The sequence below is a fragment of the Mesoplodon mirus genome (assembly GCF_964341445.2).
Source record: "Mesoplodon mirus genome assembly, chromosome: 4".
Classification (NCBI taxonomy): domain Eukaryota; kingdom Metazoa; phylum Chordata; class Mammalia; order Artiodactyla; family Ziphiidae; genus Mesoplodon; species Mesoplodon mirus.
This window is the reverse complement of record NC_138979.1, coordinates 135,643,193-135,666,432: the sequence shown is the minus strand read 5'-3', so window position 1 is coordinate 135,666,432 and position 23,240 is coordinate 135,643,193. Positions and strand designations below refer to the sequence as shown.

The 23,240-nt window shown below is 34.0% G+C and overlaps 1 protein-coding gene across 5 annotated transcripts in view; it reads left to right on the top strand.

Annotated features, from left to right (window-relative positions):
• Positions 1–23,240, top strand: part of MDGA2 (MAM domain containing glycosylphosphatidylinositol anchor 2) — an 823,345-nt gene that overhangs the window by 497,224 nt on the left and 302,881 nt on the right. For all 5 annotated transcript variants that reach the window (XR_014293890.1, XM_082618922.1, XM_082618923.1 and 2 more), the window contains 2 exons: positions 6,644–6,840; positions 19,836–19,968. Coding sequence is in view for 4 of the 5 variants with exons in the window: in XM_082618922.1 (XP_082475048.1) it covers positions 6,644–6,840; positions 19,836–19,968 (330 nt within the window). In the remaining variant the exon portion in view is untranslated. The remainder of the gene's footprint in view (positions 1–6,643; positions 6,841–19,835; positions 19,969–23,240) is intronic.

Below are 23,240 nucleotides of genomic sequence, written 5' to 3'. Positions count from 1 at the left end.
TCAACAGATGACATGATTTGACCATAGAAATACTTTGTCTCTAAGGAAGGAAATAACCTATGCTATGCTTCAAATGAGCTGCATATCCTAGCCAATATTTATGGGTAGGAGTCAGGAGAGTATGTAGGGAGTAGGATCCTGAGGCTGCTGGGCCAAGTGGGATTGACAATAAGGTTGAATAACATTGGAGATGGAGAATAAGATCAAATGGAGATAAAGAATAAGAGTTTAGGGGCAAAAAAAAAAAAAAGAGTTTAGGGGCTTCCCTGGTGGCGCAGTGGCTGAGAGTCCGCCTGCCGTTGCAGGGGACACGGGTTCATGCCCCGGTCCAGAAAGATCCCACATGCCGCGGAGCGGTTCGGCCCGTGAGCCATGGCCGCTGAGCCTGCGCGTCGGGAGCCTGTGCTCCCCAACGGGAGAGGCTGCGGCAGTGAGATGCCCGCGTACCGCAAAAAAAAAAAAAAAAAGAATAAGTGTATTCATATGGGAGCATTCTCCCATGATGTACGATCCAGACCCTGGCCAGGATAACAGGACATAGTTGCCTCTGTTAGGATGGTTCTTAGAAGCTTGAGGAAAGCAGTGGTCCCCATAAAAAGAAGTATACATGCCACAACTGCTGTGCAGATAGTAGAAAAAGGGATCAAAAGGCTCAGATATGTAAGCATGCTAGAGTGAATTTACCAGTTAGAGCCACAAAAGTCATCAACTCAGTATATTCTGTGTAAAGGCTTAGAAGCTACCACATTTATTAAAGCAATAGGAATGTGCTGACCACTGAGATACAGGCATCGTTGATTCTCAGAGGTGACTGTTCTCTGTAGGCAGATGTTCATAGCAGGAGATGCTATTACAGAATTGGTCTTCCTGATAACGATGGGATGGTAGGATCTCTAATAGAGGCTAGGTGGCAGTACGTAGTTGTCACAAGCAAGATGGACACAGCTGTCTTAATGAGCAGCTAGTTCAAATGCATCCAGTGCTCTAGACTCACAGAGAGCTATGAAGATGGTTAATAGAACACAGCATCCCTTGAGGCAAAATAAGAGGATAGTCAACAAGCGTATTGCCCCATATACACAATTAAAGAAATCATGGCATAGATGATCTTATTTGCAAAGCAGAAATAGAGACACAGACATAGAGAACAAACGTATGGACACCAAGGGGGGAAAGGGAGTGGGGTGGGATGAACTGGGAGATTGGGATGACATATATACACTATTGATACTATGTATAAAATAGATAACTAATGAGAACCTACTGTATAGCTTAGGGAACTCTACTCAATGATCTGTGGTGACCTAAATGGGAAGGAAATCCAAAAAAAGAGGGGTTATATGTATACGTACAGCTGATTCACTTTGCTGTACAGTAGAAACTAACACAACACTGTAAAGCAACTACAATAAAAATTAATTAATTTAAAAAAGAAATCAGATGGATGATCAGGAGGCTGAATATGGTCATATAATAAAAAGTCAGGACTCCTTGTTAAATTGTTGAACCTGGTAATTTTCAGACCACATGGCCTGAAGTGCCAATCATGCATTGGGTTTTGTCATATCTGCCAACACTCTGTCATAAAATAGGGCAGACCTACCAGTAGTCCATCATAAGATGGAAGTGGTACATCTAAGATGAGGCATAACCAGGGCCAAAGCACCTAAGTAAAATGTACAAGCAAGTGCCCAGACCCCTACGGCATCTATCAGTGTTTGATCAGTGTCTCTATCTGAGTTCATACCTGGCCACATAGAGGGTCTCTTTTGAGCTAATGGTGGAGAAAAAAGGCTAAGCTTCTGTAATAATGAGTTAGCCCAGTACATGTATGCAAGCCCAAACTGGACTGCTGCTTCACTAGAACCCCACTCTGTGATGTCCTTGATAGACAGGAATAAGGGGAAAATTTTCCCAGTGAACAGAACTTTGACTTGGGTGGTGTACCTGGTCAACCACTTTGTGTGGAAAGGGGAGATCTGTTCAAGTATTTAGATGGATCTATGGGCGTGGCATGAAGTGTGATAATATTTGTATTGCATGTTAATGAGCACCAATAAGTATCTACCACAGAAGCAGCACAAAACATGAAATAGACGAGTAATGCAGACAGTTGATATCAACCAAATTCTGTCACTAGCCACCCATAGCTGGGATAACAGGCTCGTGAAAAGAATAGCTATAATGGCAGGGATAGAGGCTATGCATAAGTTTGAAATATGGGTTATCATTCATGAAGGTTAGTCTGTCTGCTGCCACTACTGAATATCTAACCTGGCAGCAACAGACACCAACAGTTGCCTCTTTATAAAGCATTATCCTTCAAGAATACCAACCAGTCCCTTGGTAGCAAGTTAATCATATTACAACTTTTTTACCCTGAAAGTGACAGTGCATTGTTTTGATTAAATTTGACATGTATTCTGAATATGGACTTTTCTGCTTACCTTGGCTAGCATCAGCCCTATCCAAAGGCTTTTAGAATGTTTTATTTTTAATACATCATCCTACCTAATCACTCATGGGACCAGAAGCACATTTTATAGCAGTGAAGATATAGCAGTGGGAGCATTGCCATGGTAATCTCTAGTCATATCATATTCTATACCACCTAAAAAAAGTAACTTACTAAAGTGATAGAATGACCTTTGGAGGAGGCAGCTGAGTCTTGGAGAGATAATATCCAGTAAGGAGGGAGTGCCATCTTCTGTGATGCAGAATACATCCTAAATCAATGACCATTATTATATGATGCTTTTGTTCTTTTCTTTCCTTCTTTCTTTTCCTTTTTCTTTATTTCTTCTTTTTTTTGTTTTTGTTTTTGGAGAATATATAGGTTCAGGAGGAATCAAGTAGAGACCCTACTTACTACCATCACATTCAGTGATCCACTTGGGGTATCTGTGTTTCCCTCCCCACAACTTTGGTCTCTCTGCCAGTTTAGAAGTTCTAGTTCTCAGAAAGGGAAAAGCTTTGATTAAGTGACATAGCAAGAGTCCCATTAATCTTCAAGACATGGTTGCTACTCTGTTACCTTAGGCTTCCTGTGTCAGAAAATAGCAGAAAAGAGGAGTCACCATCCTGGCAGGAGTAACTGGCCCATATAGTCAGCTTGAAGGTAAGATTGTCGTTACACAGTGAGGCAGCAAGAATATATTCCATACGCAGTTGATCCACTGAGTCATTTCTTGCTATTCTGTTGTCCAGCTTTGATGGTAAACAGACAAATGCATCAGTAATAGCTTGAGAAGAGCATGGTTACCAGGGGCTCAAAATCCTCAGTGACAAGGATCTGGTAGCCTAACTAGGTAAGCTACTTATACCAAAAGATGTACTAGCCCAGGATGAGAGCAATCTAGAATGGTAATAGTAGAAGGAGATGATAACTATCATCCCACCAGTTTCTTTTGAAAGATTTCCTAGGAAAGGTGACTACCCAAAATCCTGGAATAGCTTTTCCGAGACAGAGTGAATTTTCATACCTCACAGGTGGATCTGAGTGGATGCTGTAATACACCCCCAGATCCCTTCCTCAGGGCTGAAGCACTTATTCCTCCAGCCACTGAAACTTTTAGCAGCTGATGGCTATCAGCTAATTCCTTCTCTAGAAATTGCCATAAGCCAAAGAGAGCTGCCCCTCCCAAGTTCAAGGCCCCTGGTTGGGAGCAGCACACTTGCCAGGACTGGTTGATGGGAGAGAGGGTTGTAGTATAAAGGCTTAGCTTCCTTGTCTTAAGGCAGTACAGCTCTGAGGGAACCTCAGGACTCCAAAACTTCTCTAGAGTTAGAGACCTCAGTTGCAACTGTGCTGTAGTTCAGCTGTCCTCCTTAACAAATCTATTTCCTTCACTCCCCCACGAGTCTTGAAGGTACTTTCCAATACACTTCCTGCACACATCTGTCTTAGAGCCTCTTTTCCAAGAAACCTGACCTAAGGCATATATTCAGTAATATATAGAGTATATATTAAACATATCTTTTAAATGATGTATTTCTATATATCACTTAAACTGTATACCATGTCTGTATATATGTATGTGTACACACACAAAAAAACATATAATCTCACTTAAAATATATTTTTTAGCCATGCCATTATTTGACTTGTCTAAAAGAAATCTTGTTTTTGGCTTGTTTGGTTTTTGTTTGTTTGTTTGTTTCACTTTTAAATGTGTTTTTAATCTTTTAAAATAGTAATAAAAATAACAGACAGAAATATTTTATACTGTACAGAAAGGTAACCACTAATGGCATATTTGTTTTTAAGTGTGAAAAAAATCATTTGGGAGTTTTATGAAATGGAAATTCCAAAACATGGGTGAGTCTAACAGATAATTCTGCCAATACAGTGTTCAGTAAGCCATTGTCACAGGATTAGATCCTCAGAAGGCCAGTGACCGGAAACTCATCTAAGTCAGGGAAGAGCTTGTTTAAAGGATTGTTTGGGTTTGGTCTATTCCTGACTGTGCCTATCAACACCACCACCTAACATGAAAAGAGCTAGGGGGGATACATCAACAAATGGGTTTGAAAAATACCATATTAATAACTATTTGAAACCCAAAGAGTGTCACCATTGTTACAATGTTTCCCATCCAAATCTGTTTTCTTCTGAAAGTTTCTGGCTTGAGAATTTTGTTTCTACAATATAACACAGCTCATATTTCTAAAAAGGAAACTGTGACTAAAAGAAATTATGTTTTGAACAAGAGAAAATAAGTTGTTTACAACTGACTCACAGTACCTTTTTTTCAAGTCACTAAGATGGAGTTCAGCTAATCAATCTCTTGTAGGATTTGATTTATATGTAAAAGCCTAATCATCAAATAAGAGACTATTTGATGGACTTTAAAGACCTTTAAACATTTCATGGTGATAATGCTGGTATCCCTAAGTACTCCAATTTATTAAAACCAGGCATATATCCCTGCACAGCTAATAGAATGAATTTAAACTGAAAGTTCCTACAACTTTACTGAAAAAGCAGCAGTTGTTCTGTAAATTGTCACTACTAAAATTAGAGGCCATTGAGATAGCTGTGAAAAGATTCTAATTTTGGGGAGAAAAAAGAAAATTCAGAATGTTGCAAAGCTAGACATCTAAGTAGGACTGTCAAGCAATTCACATTTGAAAAAAGCTTTTTTAAAATGGGAAATTTGGGATTCTGTTCTTTACTTTGATTCCTTAGGGAAGCTATTACTTCACTAATTTAGTTGCCTTTTTATTATTTTAACGCATCTTTATAAAATATTTATTTGTATTTATTTTTTTATTGAGGTATAATTGACATATAACATTATATTAGTTTTAGGTATACAGCATAATGATTCAATATTTGTATACATTGCAAAATGATCGCCATAATAACTCTAGTTGCCATTGGTCACCATACAAAGTTACAAATTTGTTTTTCTTGCAATAAGAACTTTTAAGATTTACTCTCTTAGAAAGTTTCAAATACACAAAACAGTTGTTTTAAAGCAAATGCACTCCTTAATTTCTTTCTCTCTTAAGAGAAGAACCTGGGATATGGTATATAGGGGGTTGGCAATCTATGGCAGACTGTGACCCATGAGCCAAATCTGGCTGGGGCACCTGCATTTGTAAATAAAGTTTAATGGGAACTCAGCAACCCTCATCTTTCATTCATTTACCTATTGTCTTCGGATGCTTTCACACTACAGTGGTAGAGTTGAGTAGTTGAGAAAAAGACTGTGTGAGCCACAAAGCCCAACATATTCATGAATTGTTTCTTTCCAGTAAATGTTTGTTAAACCCTGTAGTAAATATCCCTTCTTTAGAATGTATGTAAAATGGCAAACATTTAGTTCCAATATTCAATAATAGAAATATTAACGCCTTTTAATAGTACCTTCTGTTAGCACATTTTTAACTAGCAAATATGATCTGGGATATAAAGTATGAGATGAAGGAAAAATTTAACCCAATACAAGATCATATTTTCTTACTACAAAGATTATAATAATTTATAAACATAAGTTATTTTAAAAATACGTTATAAATAATTTGAAAAAGAAGTGTGTTAAAGTTAAGAGCTAGTTGAGCTACTTGATATTTTTCTCTATGACTATGGTTCTTCGTTTTGGCTAACCTCTTAAGTTTTCTGATCTCTCTCATGGAGCTCTGTTTTATGTGGCTGTTGACAATGTGTTGGAAATATGTAGTCATTTGTACTATTTCAGCAAATAGAGATCTTAAGAAGTAACTATTATTTGGCTTTACCTTCTATCACTGGAAATTTCTCTGCAAATGAGTTCAGTAAACTCAATGAAAAAGAGTCTAGTTAAAAATAATACATTCAGGGGCTTCCCTGGTGGTGCAGTGGTTGAGAGTCCGCCTGCCGATGCAGGGGACACGGGTTCGTGCTCCCGTCCGGGAAGATCCCACATGCCATGGAGCGGCTGGGCCCGTGAGCCATGACCGCTGAGCCTGCGCGTCCGGAGCCTGTGCTCCACAATAGGAGAGGCCACAACAGTGAGAGGCCCGCGTACCGCAAAAAAAAAAAAAAATAATAATAATAATAATAATACATTCAATTAGGAAAATTCATCTTTGGTTAGGTTTTATATGTATAGTACTTTAAAACCCATGTAACTCATAACACTGTTTTTATGTCTTATAGATTTGGATGATCCAGTAGTAACTGTTCATCAAAGTATAGGTGAAGCTAAAGAACAGTTTTACTACGAGAGAACAGTGTTCCTCCGGTGTGTTGCCAATTCCAATCCACCTGTTCGGTATAGCTGGAGACGTGGCCAGGAGGTGTTACTACAAGGATCTGATAAAGGAGTTGAGATTTATGAACCCTTCTTTACCCAGGTAGGAATTGAGGTATAGTATTTCCACCCCACTCGGCTGGATACCTTTCTAATTCAGGCAGCATGCAATACTATATCAATTTGAAAAGATAATTTCTCCCAGTCTGACCTTTGAAAAAATAACATGTGCTTGAAAGATCAGAGGACTCAAATAATGAAGAACAATTTGTTTATTTTTCATGTGGTAGTTAAACTGATAATGTTTACTCTTGAAAACAATTTAATGTATCCTAACATATTTCTTTGTCTATAGGTTTGCCTAGGTTTCACTCTAAAGTACGTAATTATGCACTTGCTGCCTGCTTTGTTTTTTTGTGGGAAATATTTCTTAAAGAAGAGATTTTGATTTCCCCATTTGCAATGGTAAATACATTTTAAAAAAATGAAGAAATCGACTTGAAATTTATTTGGTTTTGGTTTTAGGGAAAAAGTCTGTCTAATTTTCTTTGTTCATTTTCAGTTTTGATTTAATTTAAGTATAGAACCATAATTATGTAAAAGCTAAAATATCAGTCATTAAAAACTTATTTAATAAAAAGAAAATTTGAATTAATTTTATGTAGAGTGAATGTAATATGGAACATTCTTCTGTAATGTATTTTTTTAATTTTATTGAAGTATAGTTAATGAATTAATAATTCTTGAGGAGGATATTTAAGTTGTAGGAATATTTAAATACTGTTATTATAAAGATTTTTTGATGACCAGAAAGGAACACAAACCTAACTAACAAAGAAAAAGTTTTAAATAAAAAAATGTACTTGGAAAAATTTTCAAAATAATTGTGACCATGAATTAAAAAAAAAATTATATGGGTAATAAGGCAAACAGGAATTTGACTACATTGTTAAAGTTTGCAACATCATATATCTGTAACTAGGGAAGTATATAACCAAATTTAAAGTGTTGTAAATATTCTACTTCAGAATGTTAAAGATTATTAAAAGTTTCACATCTCAACTCTCTAATAATACAAGATTATCCTGAGTTTTTAAATTTCCCAGCATCCCATATTTTGTCATTAAATACGGCATTAAATAAATATGGCAATTCATTCTTTAATTTTTACTAAAATCCTTTTTTTTTTATTTAGCAAAATAACTTAAAAAATTTGTCAACAGTATTTAGTTGCTTGGATGTGTATAACGTTTAGAAATCCAAATAAATGATCACCTATCATTTATTTTATTCTTTTATTGTCAATTTCTTTTAAAATATAGACATTGTTAAAATTTAGAAAACATAATTTTCTGTTTCAGATGATGTTTAACATACCAAGGCAATTCTAGACACATATTCACTAGGTACATAATCACTGTAGGCAGTTTCTTACCTGCAGAAAGGTCTTATCACTTAGAAATGAACACATGGCCCTTGTCCAAATTGGGGAAAAACTTCTATACTTTCAAAATAATTAAGAATTTGTTTTAAAGTTATTAAATAAGCACAATCAAATTTTTCATTCATTTTGAATTTGTTGCTGTTTCTGTGTTAGCAACTCTTAAAAAATCTGTCTTACAAGAACTCTAAACTAGTAGCTATTGATTCTACCTTTTAAAGGTAACTTTTATTTTCCCTTCCTTCTTTTTCTTTCCCCATTCTTTTGTGAGAAAAACAACTTTTTAATTTGAACATTTAAATACTGATCCTTTGTTATGAATATTAGCTTATACTATGCTGCATAACACACACTTTTTCTTTTGCTATACTCAAAACTCTGCTGCTTGGACCCTCTGAATTAATTCTCCTAAAAAGTATTTAAGAAACAAACTTTTCTTGAAATTCTGTGCTCTGGATTCACCTGCTGTAGCTGATAATTGCCAATAACATGTAGTTATAGCTCCTATTTAAAAATGTCTTTCCTGCCTTTGGTTACTTGATTATGTTGTTTATCTCTTCTTCTGAAATGGCTATGTATTTGGGTTTTATTTTGTTTTTTTTTGTTTTTGTTTTCTATATTTATTTATTTTTAACTTTTTATTTTATATTGAAGTATAGAATGTCGTGATAGTTTCAAGTGTGCAAGAAAGTATACATATACATATATCTATTCTTTTTCAAAATCTTTTCCCGTTTAGGTTGTTACATAAGATTGAGCAGAGTTCCCATATAGTAGGTCCTTGTTGGTTGTCCGGTTTAAATATAGCAGTGTGTACATGTCAATCCCACACTCCCTATATATTTATATCTGTCCTAAAAATTATGTAGAAACAATACTTCAAAACTTTTATGTTATATATGTACTTAATTTGTTAACATTAAACATATTTTGTAGGCTGGATTGATAAAACTCTCAAACAGCAGCACATGGAAAGTTTAGTTCTTATAACCATAGAGAATGTTGGATTTCTCACAGACAAAATGTTGTCAGTGGTTTTTCTTCATACCACGTGTGTTGACATACTGAACACTGGCCCGATATACACAGGTCCAACCATATCACATGACTTCTATTATCTCTCCATGGAATATAGCAATAGGTTCCTAACTGGCTGTCATGTTTTATTACAGAAACCTCCAATCATCTGAGTGATCATTTTTAAATGTAAATATTTTTCCTGCTTTAATCTCTCCAGTGGCTTTCCAATGTTTACAATAAATCCAAATACGTATCGTGACCTACAAGGCCATGTTTGACCTTGCTCTGTCTTGTTCTCTCTTACCTTCTGTACCTTATTCACTGTTTTGGTCATACCCGCCCTAGACATGTCTAGGGTGTGAATGTTCTCGATTCCTCCAAGTAGAATGTTATTTACTAGATAATATGGCAGGGATCTACTTAACGCCAAGCACTCATCACCTGAGAAAGGCTTTCCCTGACAGATCTATCTGAGGTAACATCTTTTCCCTTCCACAGTTACTCTTTTCTAATACCCAGTTTTTTTGTTCTTGTTGTTTTTATTTGTTTTGTTTTGTTTTTCCCTACAGCACTGAAATTATCTTATTTGTGTATTTGGGCATAAACTCAATGATTATAGTGACTTTGTCTTTTCAACAGCTCAAATGGTGCCTGACACATGGAAGATTCTCAATAAATATATTGAGCCAATATTCCCATGGAGATGTCTGGATTTGTAACTAAGGAATAGTTAAAATTATTAGTAACTCCTGAATCACTCTCTGTAACTCCATTCCTCTTTACCCACTAAAGAAAGCTTAGTGAAATGTGAATGATATTATAATTAAATCAATTATAAAGCATTTAATTTCCAAACTGTTGATGATTTTCTTGTTATAATTTTTAATTGATTTCTAGTCTAATTTCACTGGGTCAGAAAGCATACTCTCAACAATTTCAGTCTTTAGAAATTGAGACTTGCATGGTGTACTTGCCTGTGATGTACCTCCATTAATGATCCATGTGCACCCACAAAATGTGCATTCCAAAATTGTTGAGTTTCAGATAGGTCACATTTGTTAATTTTGTTGTTCAGATATTCTATGTATTTCCTGATTTTTGTGTCTGCTGTCCTAAAAGCTATTGAGAGAAGTTAGTTAATGTCTATGACTATGGCTGTGGATCTGTCTCTTTCTTCTTTATTTTTATCAATTTTTGCTTTATATATTTTGAAGGTATATTATTAGCACATACAGAATTAGGATTTTTATATCTTCCTAGTGGATTATCTGAGTGTATTATCTTCCTGGTAAGTTATCATTCAGAGATATCCTTCTATACCACTGGCACTGTTTCTTGCCTTAAATCTGCATACCATATTTGCTTTAGATTTAAAATTAACTTTGTTTTGTATCCTTGAAATGCTTCCCAAGATAGACTTTGTTTTGTTTTGTTTTGCCTTCATAATGGCTTTGCCATTTATAATGAGATAGGAATGGTGTTTACTTTTCCTTTTGCTTATCAGGTTAGTGTGTATGTATATGTATTCTTAGGTGTTATTGATTTCTTGGACTGTTGTTTCCCATCAACTGCCATGTGTACTTTATGAAGAAGAAGCTTTCCATTTTAGCTTTGTTTGTATTGGAGTACTTCAATAATATTTTAATTTATTTTCATAGATCTATCGCCTCTGTGGCTTCATAGTGTAAATAAGATCCAGTTAAAATGACTGAGATCTGTTTTGTGCAAGATATGGGCAACTCTCTATCAGAGATATAGAGGCTACTAGGCAAGTCTCCTCCTCTAACTTCGATAAACATGGGTAGAAGTCAAAATAAACAGTGATTATGATACAAAGTGAAAATTATTGTCAAAATAGAGGCACACAATAGTGCTATGGAGAGAACATTCAGGACGGAAAGCAATAGCATGTGTAATATACAGAAGGAAGACAAAATCTTCAGAGACTGGCCATGTCTCTGGATGGCTGGAATGATAATTGGTATATGTAGGGAACAGTGGACTGTAAATCTGGGAAGGCATACTGGGACTATATCATGGAAGGATTCAAATGACAGATCATAAGTCTGCTTATTTTTAATATTAGAAAGTTAAATTTATTTTAAAGATATTATGTTTTGCTATTCAATAACAGTGTCTTGTTTTAAATAAAACTGAATTTCAAAGATAATGAGATATATCTACTCCACATGCACATTCATACTAAGTTAATATCAATTTGAAGTGAATATTTATTTCACCATCCTGTAGAAATACAAAATCTTGATTATGCCTTTTTATAGATCATGTTTCCAGAATGAAATTGGTATGTGTTCCTGAGGCTGATATGAATTAAAAAGCATATACGTCTAAGAGGAATAATTATCCTTTTCATACTTCCACTCATTTAATACGGAAGATGTCAGCTAGTGTATACTGTTATTTATTTAGAAGTTTATTATAAATTAGTCATTAGAGCTACAAAAAATGAGTGTAAATTGGAATGTTTGGTTTTTTTTTCTCTTTACCAATATCTGAAAGTAAATATTAAAAGAAAGTTTCAATTCCTTTTCTAAGTAAAATAGAAATACTGCTTCAGGCTATGGGCATTATTTCACCAGACAATGTCACCATTGGTAAGGGCCACTGACTAAGCATAGGATGCCTTCCCTTTATTGATTTTATTTAAAAAGTAGTTTTAAAAATTTAAATACAGGAGTTTCAGATAATTTTGTGAATGTTAAAGGAATGTGTACTTAAATTTTACAAACTATATGTACTCTTGCTATTTCTCAAGAACTTTTGTAAAGATGTTCATGACATCATCTTGTATATTGTAATTACACCATTTAACTACAAGACTGAACATATTTACATCAATTATGTAATTAGTTATAATTAGGCTAATTAGACTATTTATACAATTAGACAATAATCAACTGAAAATTCCTTTTTACAAATCATGAAAATTCACATGAAAAAAGTCTTCCAATATCACAGAATATTAAATTTATATGTTCACAAAATAATATTATGCAATAAAACAGTTTAGTAAAGTCTAAATCATTATAAATATACTCATATGTATATGTGCATGCCATTTGATAGCATATATATATGCACACACATGTATTATATATTCTCTATTTTGTTATACATTATGATATATTTTTAAAAAATATTCTGAGTTTTGGGAGTTGTTTATTGAGAGGAAGAGAGTCAGCCTGAATGCTTTCCTCCTGAATGTGGTGAATTAATTGAGTGGGGTTCAAATTCTTCCTTAACTCTGCCTGTTATTTTCTATATTCCTTTTACAGATTTTGTCTGTATTAGCCCCTCTCCCTCTTTGACATACTACATAGAGTAATCTTACATATTAACCTAGATGACTGTCTCGTAAGTTCACACACCTTGGTAACTTGTTTCCTGACTGCAAGATGTAAATCATCTTAGTTCACCCAAAACGATTCTTCAGTCAAATGAGAGCTGAACTTTGGGCAATTGTGGACCTAGAATTCACAGTAAAAGTTATTCCTCCATTTTGTCCGTCCTTCTCGTGTGTCTACTTTGCTGCTCTGATCTGCATAAGAATTAACTAAGATATGCTGTGCACAAACCGTTAGATTTATTGGACTATATTTTTTGGTCTTTTAAAGAGTGGGAATCATCTCAAAATAAGGCTATTTAAGCCTTAAAATCTCAATTACTACCCAATTTGTAGTCTTTACTTTTGGATAACATAAACACTAGCAGCATTCCTAATCACAAGAACTTAGGTATATAAAATATTTCCAGAATGCATCTACTACAAAAATGACCTCTGTATTTTAATGGCCATAGCTTCATTGCTGTTGGTTCAAATGTACTTGATTGTTTTATCAGTCCCTTGGGGCTTACTTCCCATTGTTAATAATTGACAGTTCAGTTCTTCTGTGTATGGCCCCTAGCTCAGCTTCTTAAATCTGTCTTTCAGCTTACCCTAATATAAAGATTTTTTTTAAATTGTTATTACTACTATTAGAGTCAATGTGGCTCAAAAAGGTTTACTGAAAACATTATGTGCAGGACAGTGAGTTGGCTCTATTCTTTTCTTGTCAGCAATCTTGACTGAGTTGATAGCATGCAAAGCACTGCACAAATGGCAGGAATGGAATTTAAAGTGGCTTTATCTTATATAATGGAAAAGGCAGTATTCATATAAATATATAATGTAAATGACAAAAAACATATATAAATATATAAACAAATACAACTGGTATAGACAAAACATATTAACTCAGAAAGTAGAAAGAATGTAGGAAAAATACTTTTAGAGACTCTTTCAAGGGTAAGAGCTTTTAGTTTGAAAACTCTTCCTTGAAATAATGACTGTATGAAAATATTCAAAATAGCTGTAGGGACATTTGTTGTTTAATGGGTAGACAGCTATGGTGGGTGGAAATCATGTTTAAAATATTTTCCAACAAGAGGGGGCAGGTTTTGAAAAAAAAATAATCAGGTAGACAAGTGGCATTCAACACAAAATAAGTAGTATTAGAATAAATTAAAACCTACTCTCACAGCCCATCTAGTTGGCCTCTTCCAGGCTCTGAAATTTAATGTCAATCAATTGTCTTCATTTCTCTACATTCCAGCCACAGATTTTCTGTCTAACCCTCCAACAGGGCAACCTTACTACAGTGTTAGGTCTCCTCAGTTTTGGTTCCTACTATCTTTATTGTACTATATGTGATAACTCATCTTTCAAACATCCTTCTAGTCATTCAAGTTTCAGCTCAAAAGCCTTAGAGATACCTCTCAGAATGTCCTATCCAGAATAGCTCACCACATCTCCATCTCTCTATCACATACCTTATTTGATTTACTTGACAGCATTTAATACTTGTAAAAATCATTCTCTGTCTTTGTTTAGATATTTATTGTTTCAAACATGTAAAGTTTAATGTATTTTTCACTGTGTTCCCAGCATCTGGAAAGTACTTAGAGTAAGGCTATAGTTAATTTTGTCTAAACATTTTTTCATTGAAATATTACATATATATATAGAAAAGTACTTGAAACATAAGTGTATAGCATGATGCGTTTTTTCACAGAGATCAGATTTTGCTTCGTAGCATGAAGATCAAGAAACAGAACTTTCGAGCACCTCCTCTATGGTTGTAGTTAGTTTAAGTCAAGAAACTGACTATCTTGTAAAATTTGATAGACAGGAAGTATGGCATAACATTTGAAAGAATTTGAAAGATTGACTTTCTGTTATACAATTTTTATTTTTTTACAAAGAATAGGGAGAAGCAAGAGAGTTGACGGTGTATTCTAGTAGTGCAAGTAAAAATATTTAATTGTAGAAAAATTATAGAGAAAGAATCAGACAGTTTCCAATTGATTATTAATGTGGCAAGTACTATAGAAAGGGCAGAGAAATTACAAAGTAATAAGAATGATACAAGAAATATAGCATCATACACAAAGGACAGAATGCATAGTGGGAAAAATAAAGTCTAATTTTTATAGATTTTATATTTTTGTACCTTTTATTTTTAAAAGTCATTATGATTATATATTATAACTACATTACTTCTTGTAGAATATTATGAGTGGGAAGACCAATTTTAAGTATATCCTGTCAACCAATAAATATTTATTAAGTGATGGCTATAAAAGGCTCCCTATTAGGTGTTATTAGAGATATAAGATAAATCTGCCCCTAGGGGCCTCATGATTCAGTTAAAGAACATAAGTCAACACATTGAATGATAATTTCATAACCAAATACTCAATAGTGAGTTATAAATAGATATTTTGGTATAAAAATGAAGTAGAAGTTCCCAAGGAAGAGAATTTACTTCTAACTGAGAAGGTCAGAAAAGAGTTTACAGAGTAGATACAGACTTTTTTGAACTGCACTTCGGTTTAGACGGGAACAGAAAAAGATTAATATCAAGGGATAATTTTCTTAAAAAAACAGCAGAGTGGAAATCATAAAATGACACCTTAAAATTGTGATTAAACTAATTTGATGGGGATAAATATTAACTAAAAATAATAAATTAATACATAATAACTAAACTAATTTGTGTGAGGAATAAGAAAAAAGTAAATTTGCTTAGACTGCATAGAGTTTCAAATGACACACTAAAGGTTTTTGAAATAACCTTTCAGAGTAGGAGAGCTATTTAGGGTTTTGTAGCATGAAAATAACATGATGAAGGCAAGTATTGTGGCAGCATGCAGAGAAATTAGAATAAAGGAGAGCGACAGTTCTCGATACTAGGCAGTTCATTACCTTAGCCGAAATAAGCTCTCAAGATGTATGTATGTATTCATTAAATCAGTGGTTGTTGAGGGACTACAGCAAATATGCCTATAGATTGAAAAGCAAAGGTCATTCGTGAAAGAAACACTAAAGAGTAATCTAAGGCACTTGATGCCATTGAATGTGGGGGAATGAGAAACAGTGAAGAGTGAATGATGACATGAGTCTTGAGTCTGGATTAGAGGAGAATGATAAGGTGATCATTAAAAAGTAGCACAGGGGGCTTTCCTGGTGGCGAAGTGGTTGAGAGTCCGCCTGCCGATGCAGGAGACACGGGTTCATGCCCCGGTCCGGGAAGATCCCACAGGCTGCGGAGCAGCTGGGCCTGTGAGCCATGGCCGCTGAGCCTGCATGTCCGGAGCCTGCGCTCCACAAGGGGAGAGGCCACAACAGTTAGAGGCCCGCATACTGCAAAAACAAAACAAAACAAAACAAAACAAAACACAACATCAAAAGAGAAAATTTATATGAGGTGATGCAGTGAGTGTAAGTGGAATGGAATGCAATGGTGAACTCATTGAGTTTGATATGACATTGTATGTCTTACTGATGAAAATCTTAGTCAGTTATCGAAGAACTTAGGTTAGAGGTCAGAGGTATACATAGAGGTGGTGGAAGAGGACATGCATAGAGAGGTCAAGGGGAATCCGAGAGAAAAAAATCAATCTAGAAACAGAAGAGACAAGACTAACTTGTTTGTTGGCAAAGTATGTAGTGGCCTTTTTGGGGGTAAGGGCTCTGTAATGCAAGAAGAAGTCGATAAATGTAAACAACAACAAAAATAATGGTCAAAAAGAATTAGAGAACCAGGATAGATTATCTTAAGAGATCCAGACGGGGTGTGGAGAAACTCAAGTGCAGGAGTGTAATGGCTAGCAAACATTGCAACTAAAAGGACAGGAAAAGTTTTGAAAAGCAGGATTTCATTAATTACAATACTATTCGTGATGTTTTTTCAGTGTGATTTTTTTTTTTGCTTAGAAATTTGTCAGGTATCTATATATAAATGCTAATTGAAACCATGATAATGCATCAGATTGCTCTAGGAATATAGTATAGTAGAAGATTGCAGACTAAAATTTGTATAGTAGATAGAAAATGAAATAGAATACAACCAAAAAGTGTCTAAATTATTATATTTATAATTTTTTACCTACACACAAGGAACTGTCAAAATAGCCAAGGCAATCTAAAGTGTTAGAAGTAAGCAGAGAAGTACAGAAGCATAAAAAAGAAATAAAGATTTATTGAATTTTAACAAAAGAGCATTATTAATGACATTAGAAGATACAGTTTCAGCGAAGTGTTGAAATAGTATCCAGAAAATATGGATTAATAAATAATTTGTCAGTGGAAACAGAAACAAGAAATACTGGCAGAATATGATTAATTCTATGTGAATAGAGACTTTACCATTAAATATGCATCTAAATGGCACTGTTCATCCTCTGCATATATTTGAGAATTGTTATCACTGCATGATTCCTTTTAGAATGTTGACTATGTATATTAACATCTGAGTTCACATCAGGTGCCAAGCAGATAATAAATTCTGGGTAAATAAATATGCATAAAGCAAAACCCTGAGTGGTGAACAATATGTAGTCATAGTACTTTTAATTGCAAAAGTATTCATTTAAAAAGTGTCTCTCTATGCTAAGTCCTGTACTAGGTGCTTAGAACATAGGGCTGAGAGCAAGACAGACATAATCTCTGCCCTCTAGGTACTTACTGGCAAGGGGAGGAGTAAGGCAGAAAATAAATCCATTACCAAAATAAGTGGAAAAATGAGACTGTGTTATAAAAAGATATAAGCAGATCTCATAAAAATGGATTTCTCCTTTTCCAGAAAGTAAGGAAAGACTTACCTATGGAAGTGAGGAGTGTTGGGATTTAAGAATGAGATGAAATTGATTAGGCATAGAGAGATGAGGAACCAGGCATGTGCAAAGGGTCCATGGCCTAAGGAAGCTGAATGTGTGTAAGGCATTACAAAAATGAGAGGAGACTGGGGAGGCAAGGAAAATGCAGGTCATATAGGGTTGACAGTCATGTTAACAACTGTTATGTTTATGTTAAGGACAATACCATGTTATTCCTGTGATTTAAGCAGAGAAATGGCATGATCAGATTTCCATGTTAAAAAAAAGTCCTGATTCTAGATTAGATGATCATGCTTGCTTGGATTCTTAAACTATACCAAGCACAATCAGAAATTTCTCAGCTGAATGTTGGGTTTAGAGCATTATGTTTAAAAATAAATAAAAGAATGTTCAGAATTGAACATGTTGAAAGGTCAACAACATCTGAGATAGAGATACTGAATATATGAATAAGATGTAATAATTGAAAGCCTAAGATTCCTTTTACTAAAGAAGAAAGCGTAGATTTAGAGGAATAGACTTGAAGTCCATTTTTGCATATGTTGAGTTTTAGGTACCTATGAGACATCAGAATGGACATATTGAGGTAAAAAATTGGCATATACGTTTAAAACTTGAGGGAGAATTTTGGAATAGAGATAAAGACTTGAGGGGGACCAGGAATAAATTCATCAGGTTTGTAGTATAAATTCATCAGCAAGGATAAAATCATTTAAGGGACTTTTATAAAGAGTGATTAACTGTAGAACAAATAGAATTCCAGAGAATACCAATAGTTAATTAAGTGTTGAGAGGAGAAAGAAAAGTGAAGAAATCTAAACAACAACAGTCACAGAGGTAGGAGGAGTAAGATGTATTATCTCATTCAAAAAATTATCTGAGTCAACAGGTTCTAGTATAACATTCTTTCAAGTATGCTTTGTAACTAAGCACACTTTTCTACGCATTGTATATAGTTAATATAAATGAGAACTCTGTAACACTTTGAGAGCATGTTTCAAAATTGGGTTGGCCAAAAAGTTCGTTCGGATTTTTCCATAAGATGTTATGGAAAAACTCGAATGAACTTTTTGGCCAACCCAATATAAATTCTAGAACCATACACTCTGACTCTGTGTATATTCCTGTGGGGTATATTTGCATCTGTTTATACATAAAAAAGGCAATGTCTTTCCTAAAGAAAAATTGAAAGATAGAAGATTATTATTTATCCCACTGAGGAAAATGCTAAAGGTGTGACTGTTTTAAGACTGAATTTTGACAATGAATGAAAGGAATTATGACCAAATACCCATGCACACTGAAGGAGAGACTCATTTGACATGTGGAAAACTCTGTGTGCCTGCATATGTGTGGGCAAGCTTTTTTTACTGCAACTGAACAATGTCTTTATGTATTAAATCACTAAATATTCTGATTCTTCTGAATAGCGTATCAAAGTATTGCAATTTTTAGGACTTGAATGATGTTACTTAAGTAAAATAAAATAAACACATGGTTCTGTACAGATGTTATCTGGAAAAAAATTAATATTTTAAAAATGGCTCTACCAAATATGATGTCATTGGCAGACTTTTCACCATCTCCATAATTAAGTTACTTGTGAAAGGAACTATTTTGAGAGATGCATTAATAACGTTAGATGGTAAAGAAATCCCAGGAGACCTTATTTGAATTGGGCAGGTTTCTTCCTCTTCTTATTGTTGTTGTTTGTTCTTTTTATCTTTTGAACAATTTCAGTGTTTTTGCATGGCTTTTTTTGGCTCATCAAGAGTGTGTAAGACATTTTTGACCACTTGCCTGATTTGAGTCTATCTGCAATTTTGCAGATTTACCCAGGAGACTTAAACCTTGAATTCCTGAACATAAAGTAACACGAATAATAATAATATAGAAACACTCATGAATACTTTTTAAATGCAGTTTAAGATTTATCACCTGCCATTGCTCCATATACACAAAATATTTATGTATATACATTTAATTATCTATCATTAGATTGACCTCATTAACTTTGTTTTACCAACAGTGTTTCATTTATTGACTCTTCAGAATCCTTTTCTTTCATAACATTTCATGTTGAAGTCTGCATAGGTTACAGTGTTTGTTGAATAAACTCCATTATTAAGTACACTGTTCTGATCTTTGCATAATAATTTGCATAACTACGACCAAAAATAGATTTCCCCCCTTAGGAAGCTAGTTTGCAAAAAAAAAAAAAAAAACCAAAGCTATGAATTTTCATTGTAGTCAGTTTTTATCTCTAAGCACATTACAGTTTGATTTTTAAATGCAATAGTTTTTTTTGGTTTTTTTTGTTTTAATTTAGGGCATTTTCCTTAAAAAATGACAATCTGCCATATTTTGATAATATAATTTTAAATACAATGCCATGATTCATCCATTTATTAATTTTGGTTACCATTGACTTTTTCTAATGACTTGTTCTATATTTTCAGGGTGAAACAAAGATATTAAAACTAAAGAATCTTCGACCTCAGGACTATGCTAATTATAGCTGCATTGCTTCAGTGAGGAATGTATGTAATATTCCTGATAAGATGGTGTCATTTAGACTTTCCAATAAAACAGGTACGTAACTACCTCTGAATGTTTTATGTCTGTTATCCACAACAAATGTTTAAAAAGTCTCTTTAACTTTTTTATATACCAAATGAGTTCTATAGTATATGTAAGGAACAAGGCATCTTTTCTTTCCAGAAAATTCTGTAGTATCTAAAAATCTTTTAAGTGGACACTGTAAAATTTAATTGCAATATGCTCCCATGTATTATGTTTGTTTATACAGCAAGTAAAATTATAGTTCCTTAAATAATGTATTCATAAATGTCACAAGCCAGCCTATATTCTATTCAAAGAAATTGCTGAGAAGTATTAGATTTTTCTTATGAAAATTTGAGCTCTAAATTGCTAAAAGTGTTTTGTGATTCCAAAACTAAGTAAAAGAACCTTTTTCTTACTCTGTTTCATGTCAAGAAAGCTAATTGGTAATTTCAAGTAGGTGTTTTTAGGAAAGTATTTTTGTAGAAAATGTCAAAACATTAGCAAGACTGCAACTTATGGTTAGCCTGTGTTTAGTAATATAAACCTCAGATTAATTGCAAACATATTAAGAAGAAATGTCTAAATGAAAGAGCAAAGAGAGCATGTGAATGAACTATCTTTTATAAGGTTGTATATAAAGAAACACTTAAAAATTAGAATTTGAACAGGTTTTGAGAAATTTTCATTGGCAATTAATATGAATTTTTACTCTTAAATCATTAGATTAAAATACAGAGTTTTAAAGGTACTTTTCCCGTTAACAAAAACCTTGAAAAGTGTGGGCTTTGGTGTTCCTTGGTTTGGATCCCAGTTCTGTCACTTATTAGCTCTTGGATCTTGTTGAGCAAGTCACTTCACTCTTCTTTGCCTCAGTTTCCTCATAAACTCATAAACTTATAGGAAGGAATTAATGAGTTGATGTATATAAAGCATGTGGAACATACTTTATTCATTCCTCTGACAATGAGCTAGTAGTTAGCAACCCCATCCAGCTCATTTGGTGGAAAGATTAAACCTAGGACTTTCTGCAAAGATGAAAACTTGTGTGCTCATATGTTGATTCATCAACATGTGTTCCACTGAGTTGTTCAAATTTTGAAAGGTCATTCTTTTATTTATTCATTCATTTATTCATGCATTTATTCATCAGAAACTTATTGTGTTCCTATTATGGGTCAGCAATGATAGGCATAGGGCTATTGGCTAAGATGTAAATTGCCTTAAACTAAGAAATCCTCTATTAAGCACTGGATAAAAGTCATTAGAGGAAATTAAAAGAAGAATGTAGCAGACAAAAAGGAACTTTATCAAGAAAGATGAGAAGGACTTGATGAAAACTGCGTTGCAGGCAAAAATAGAATTATAAAATCTTGTTGGCCCTAAGACTTATAAAAGTTAACAATTTTATTTCACTTAAAAGAACAAATAGGATATTGAGAAATAAAAATCAGATATTAATATAAGAACTCGGTGTAATTATATTATTCTTCTTGGCATGAACTATTTTGTGAATTATAACTGATTTTGTTTTTCTTAGTTTCTTTAATGTATTTTTAGAATACACATGATTCAGAGAGAAAAATTAAAAATTAAATGGAAGTAGGTCCTATGGGATGGGTAAAGACATCGCAGTGTGTCAATGGAGATAATCCATAAACAATCTATAATAGGAATATAAAAGAGTTTTATTTGAGCCAAAATGAGGACTATAGCCCAGGAGACACAGATTCAGGAAGCAACTGAATTGTGTTCCACCAGGCTGCAAAATGGGGGATGCTTATAAAGGCAAAATTACGTAAGTTGTTTGTCAAGAATTAGAATTGGAGCTGGCAAGAAGTAAGGGTGCTTGTTAAGCAAGTATTGGTTGGGGTCTGAAATGGTTGCACAGTTATAAGGGAAGACCTTGAGACCATAAGGTTGCAGCTGGCTGCTGCTTGCAGATGTCATTTTGAGAACAATTGATGGTGTGCTTGAGTCTGATACAGTTCATAAAATTCAAGTTCCCAATGATGCAGGAATGTGTCTGAAACCACACCCACAATGGCCACCTGGCTCCATCCTGGATGCCTGAACCACAGTTACTCCATTTTGATTTTTAAATTCATTCTTTTCTTTAATGGTTAAAGCAGCCATACAATGCATGTTGACAGGCCATAAGGTAGGCTGTTCTAATTCAAGCCAAATCATGTATAAGCCAGACTGACTTCCCCATATCTCAATGTGTGTGAAAATTTCTTCCATCCAGTGGAATGAAAAATAACATAATAGTGGTATATTATTACTTATGTTACAACCTTTCTCTTGAGAAGTACTTTATTAATTTTAAAAGTACTTCATGTTTATTATTTTAGTTTATCTTTATAACTATTGGGATGTAAACAGGTGGATTTTTTTTTTTTTTTGCCATGTGTTTTCCTATCACCTGACACGTAACAAACTGGCCTGTAGCAGTTAAAGTATCTTCATTGGGACCTACTGTATAGCACAGGGAACTCTGCTCAATACTCTGTAGTAACCTAAATGGGAAAAGAACTTGAAAAAGAATAGATACATTTATATGTATAACTGAATCACTCTGCTGTACACCTGAAACTAACACAACATTGTTAATCAACTATACTCCAATATAAAATAAAAATTAAAAAAGATAAATCCTCATTGGGTTGTTTTGAGGATGAACTGAATTAACACAAACAAAAAGTCTTTAAAGACCAAGGTACAATGAAATTATATTTAATATTTTTATCTTGAACAAATGTGTGATTTTGTTATTTTCTAATTCCCCACAGCTAGTAATAAAGGAGAGGGGACAAGATTGATCCCAATGTTTGAAGGGTTATTTTAAAATAGGAGACTGACTAGCTACTCAAAATTTTTGTGGAGCTGAGAAAATGATCTTAAATCTCAGCCATAGTATTTTATTAGGAGTAAATAAGGACTTCTTAAAGTGGAAAGGAAAAGATTATCACAGGAGGTGACAGACTTTCCAACTCCTGACATCTTGTAAAGCAGCTGGGTGACTATTTCTAAGATGATTTTTAACAATTATCAGCTCAGAAAACAGAGATTTGACTTCTTGTCCTATGAAGAGCACAAGATCACTTTCAGCTTTCTGGTCCATTATTTTTTAAGCAAAAATATTATATATCTAGACTGAGCAAACAAAATAAACTATTATTCTCTTTTATAAACTATCTCACAAAATTTTAGATTGACAGTCATTACAAAATGAGCTTCAGAGTTACAGTACATAATTGGGTTTAAAAATATAAGCTAGGGGCTTCCCTGGTGGCGCAGTG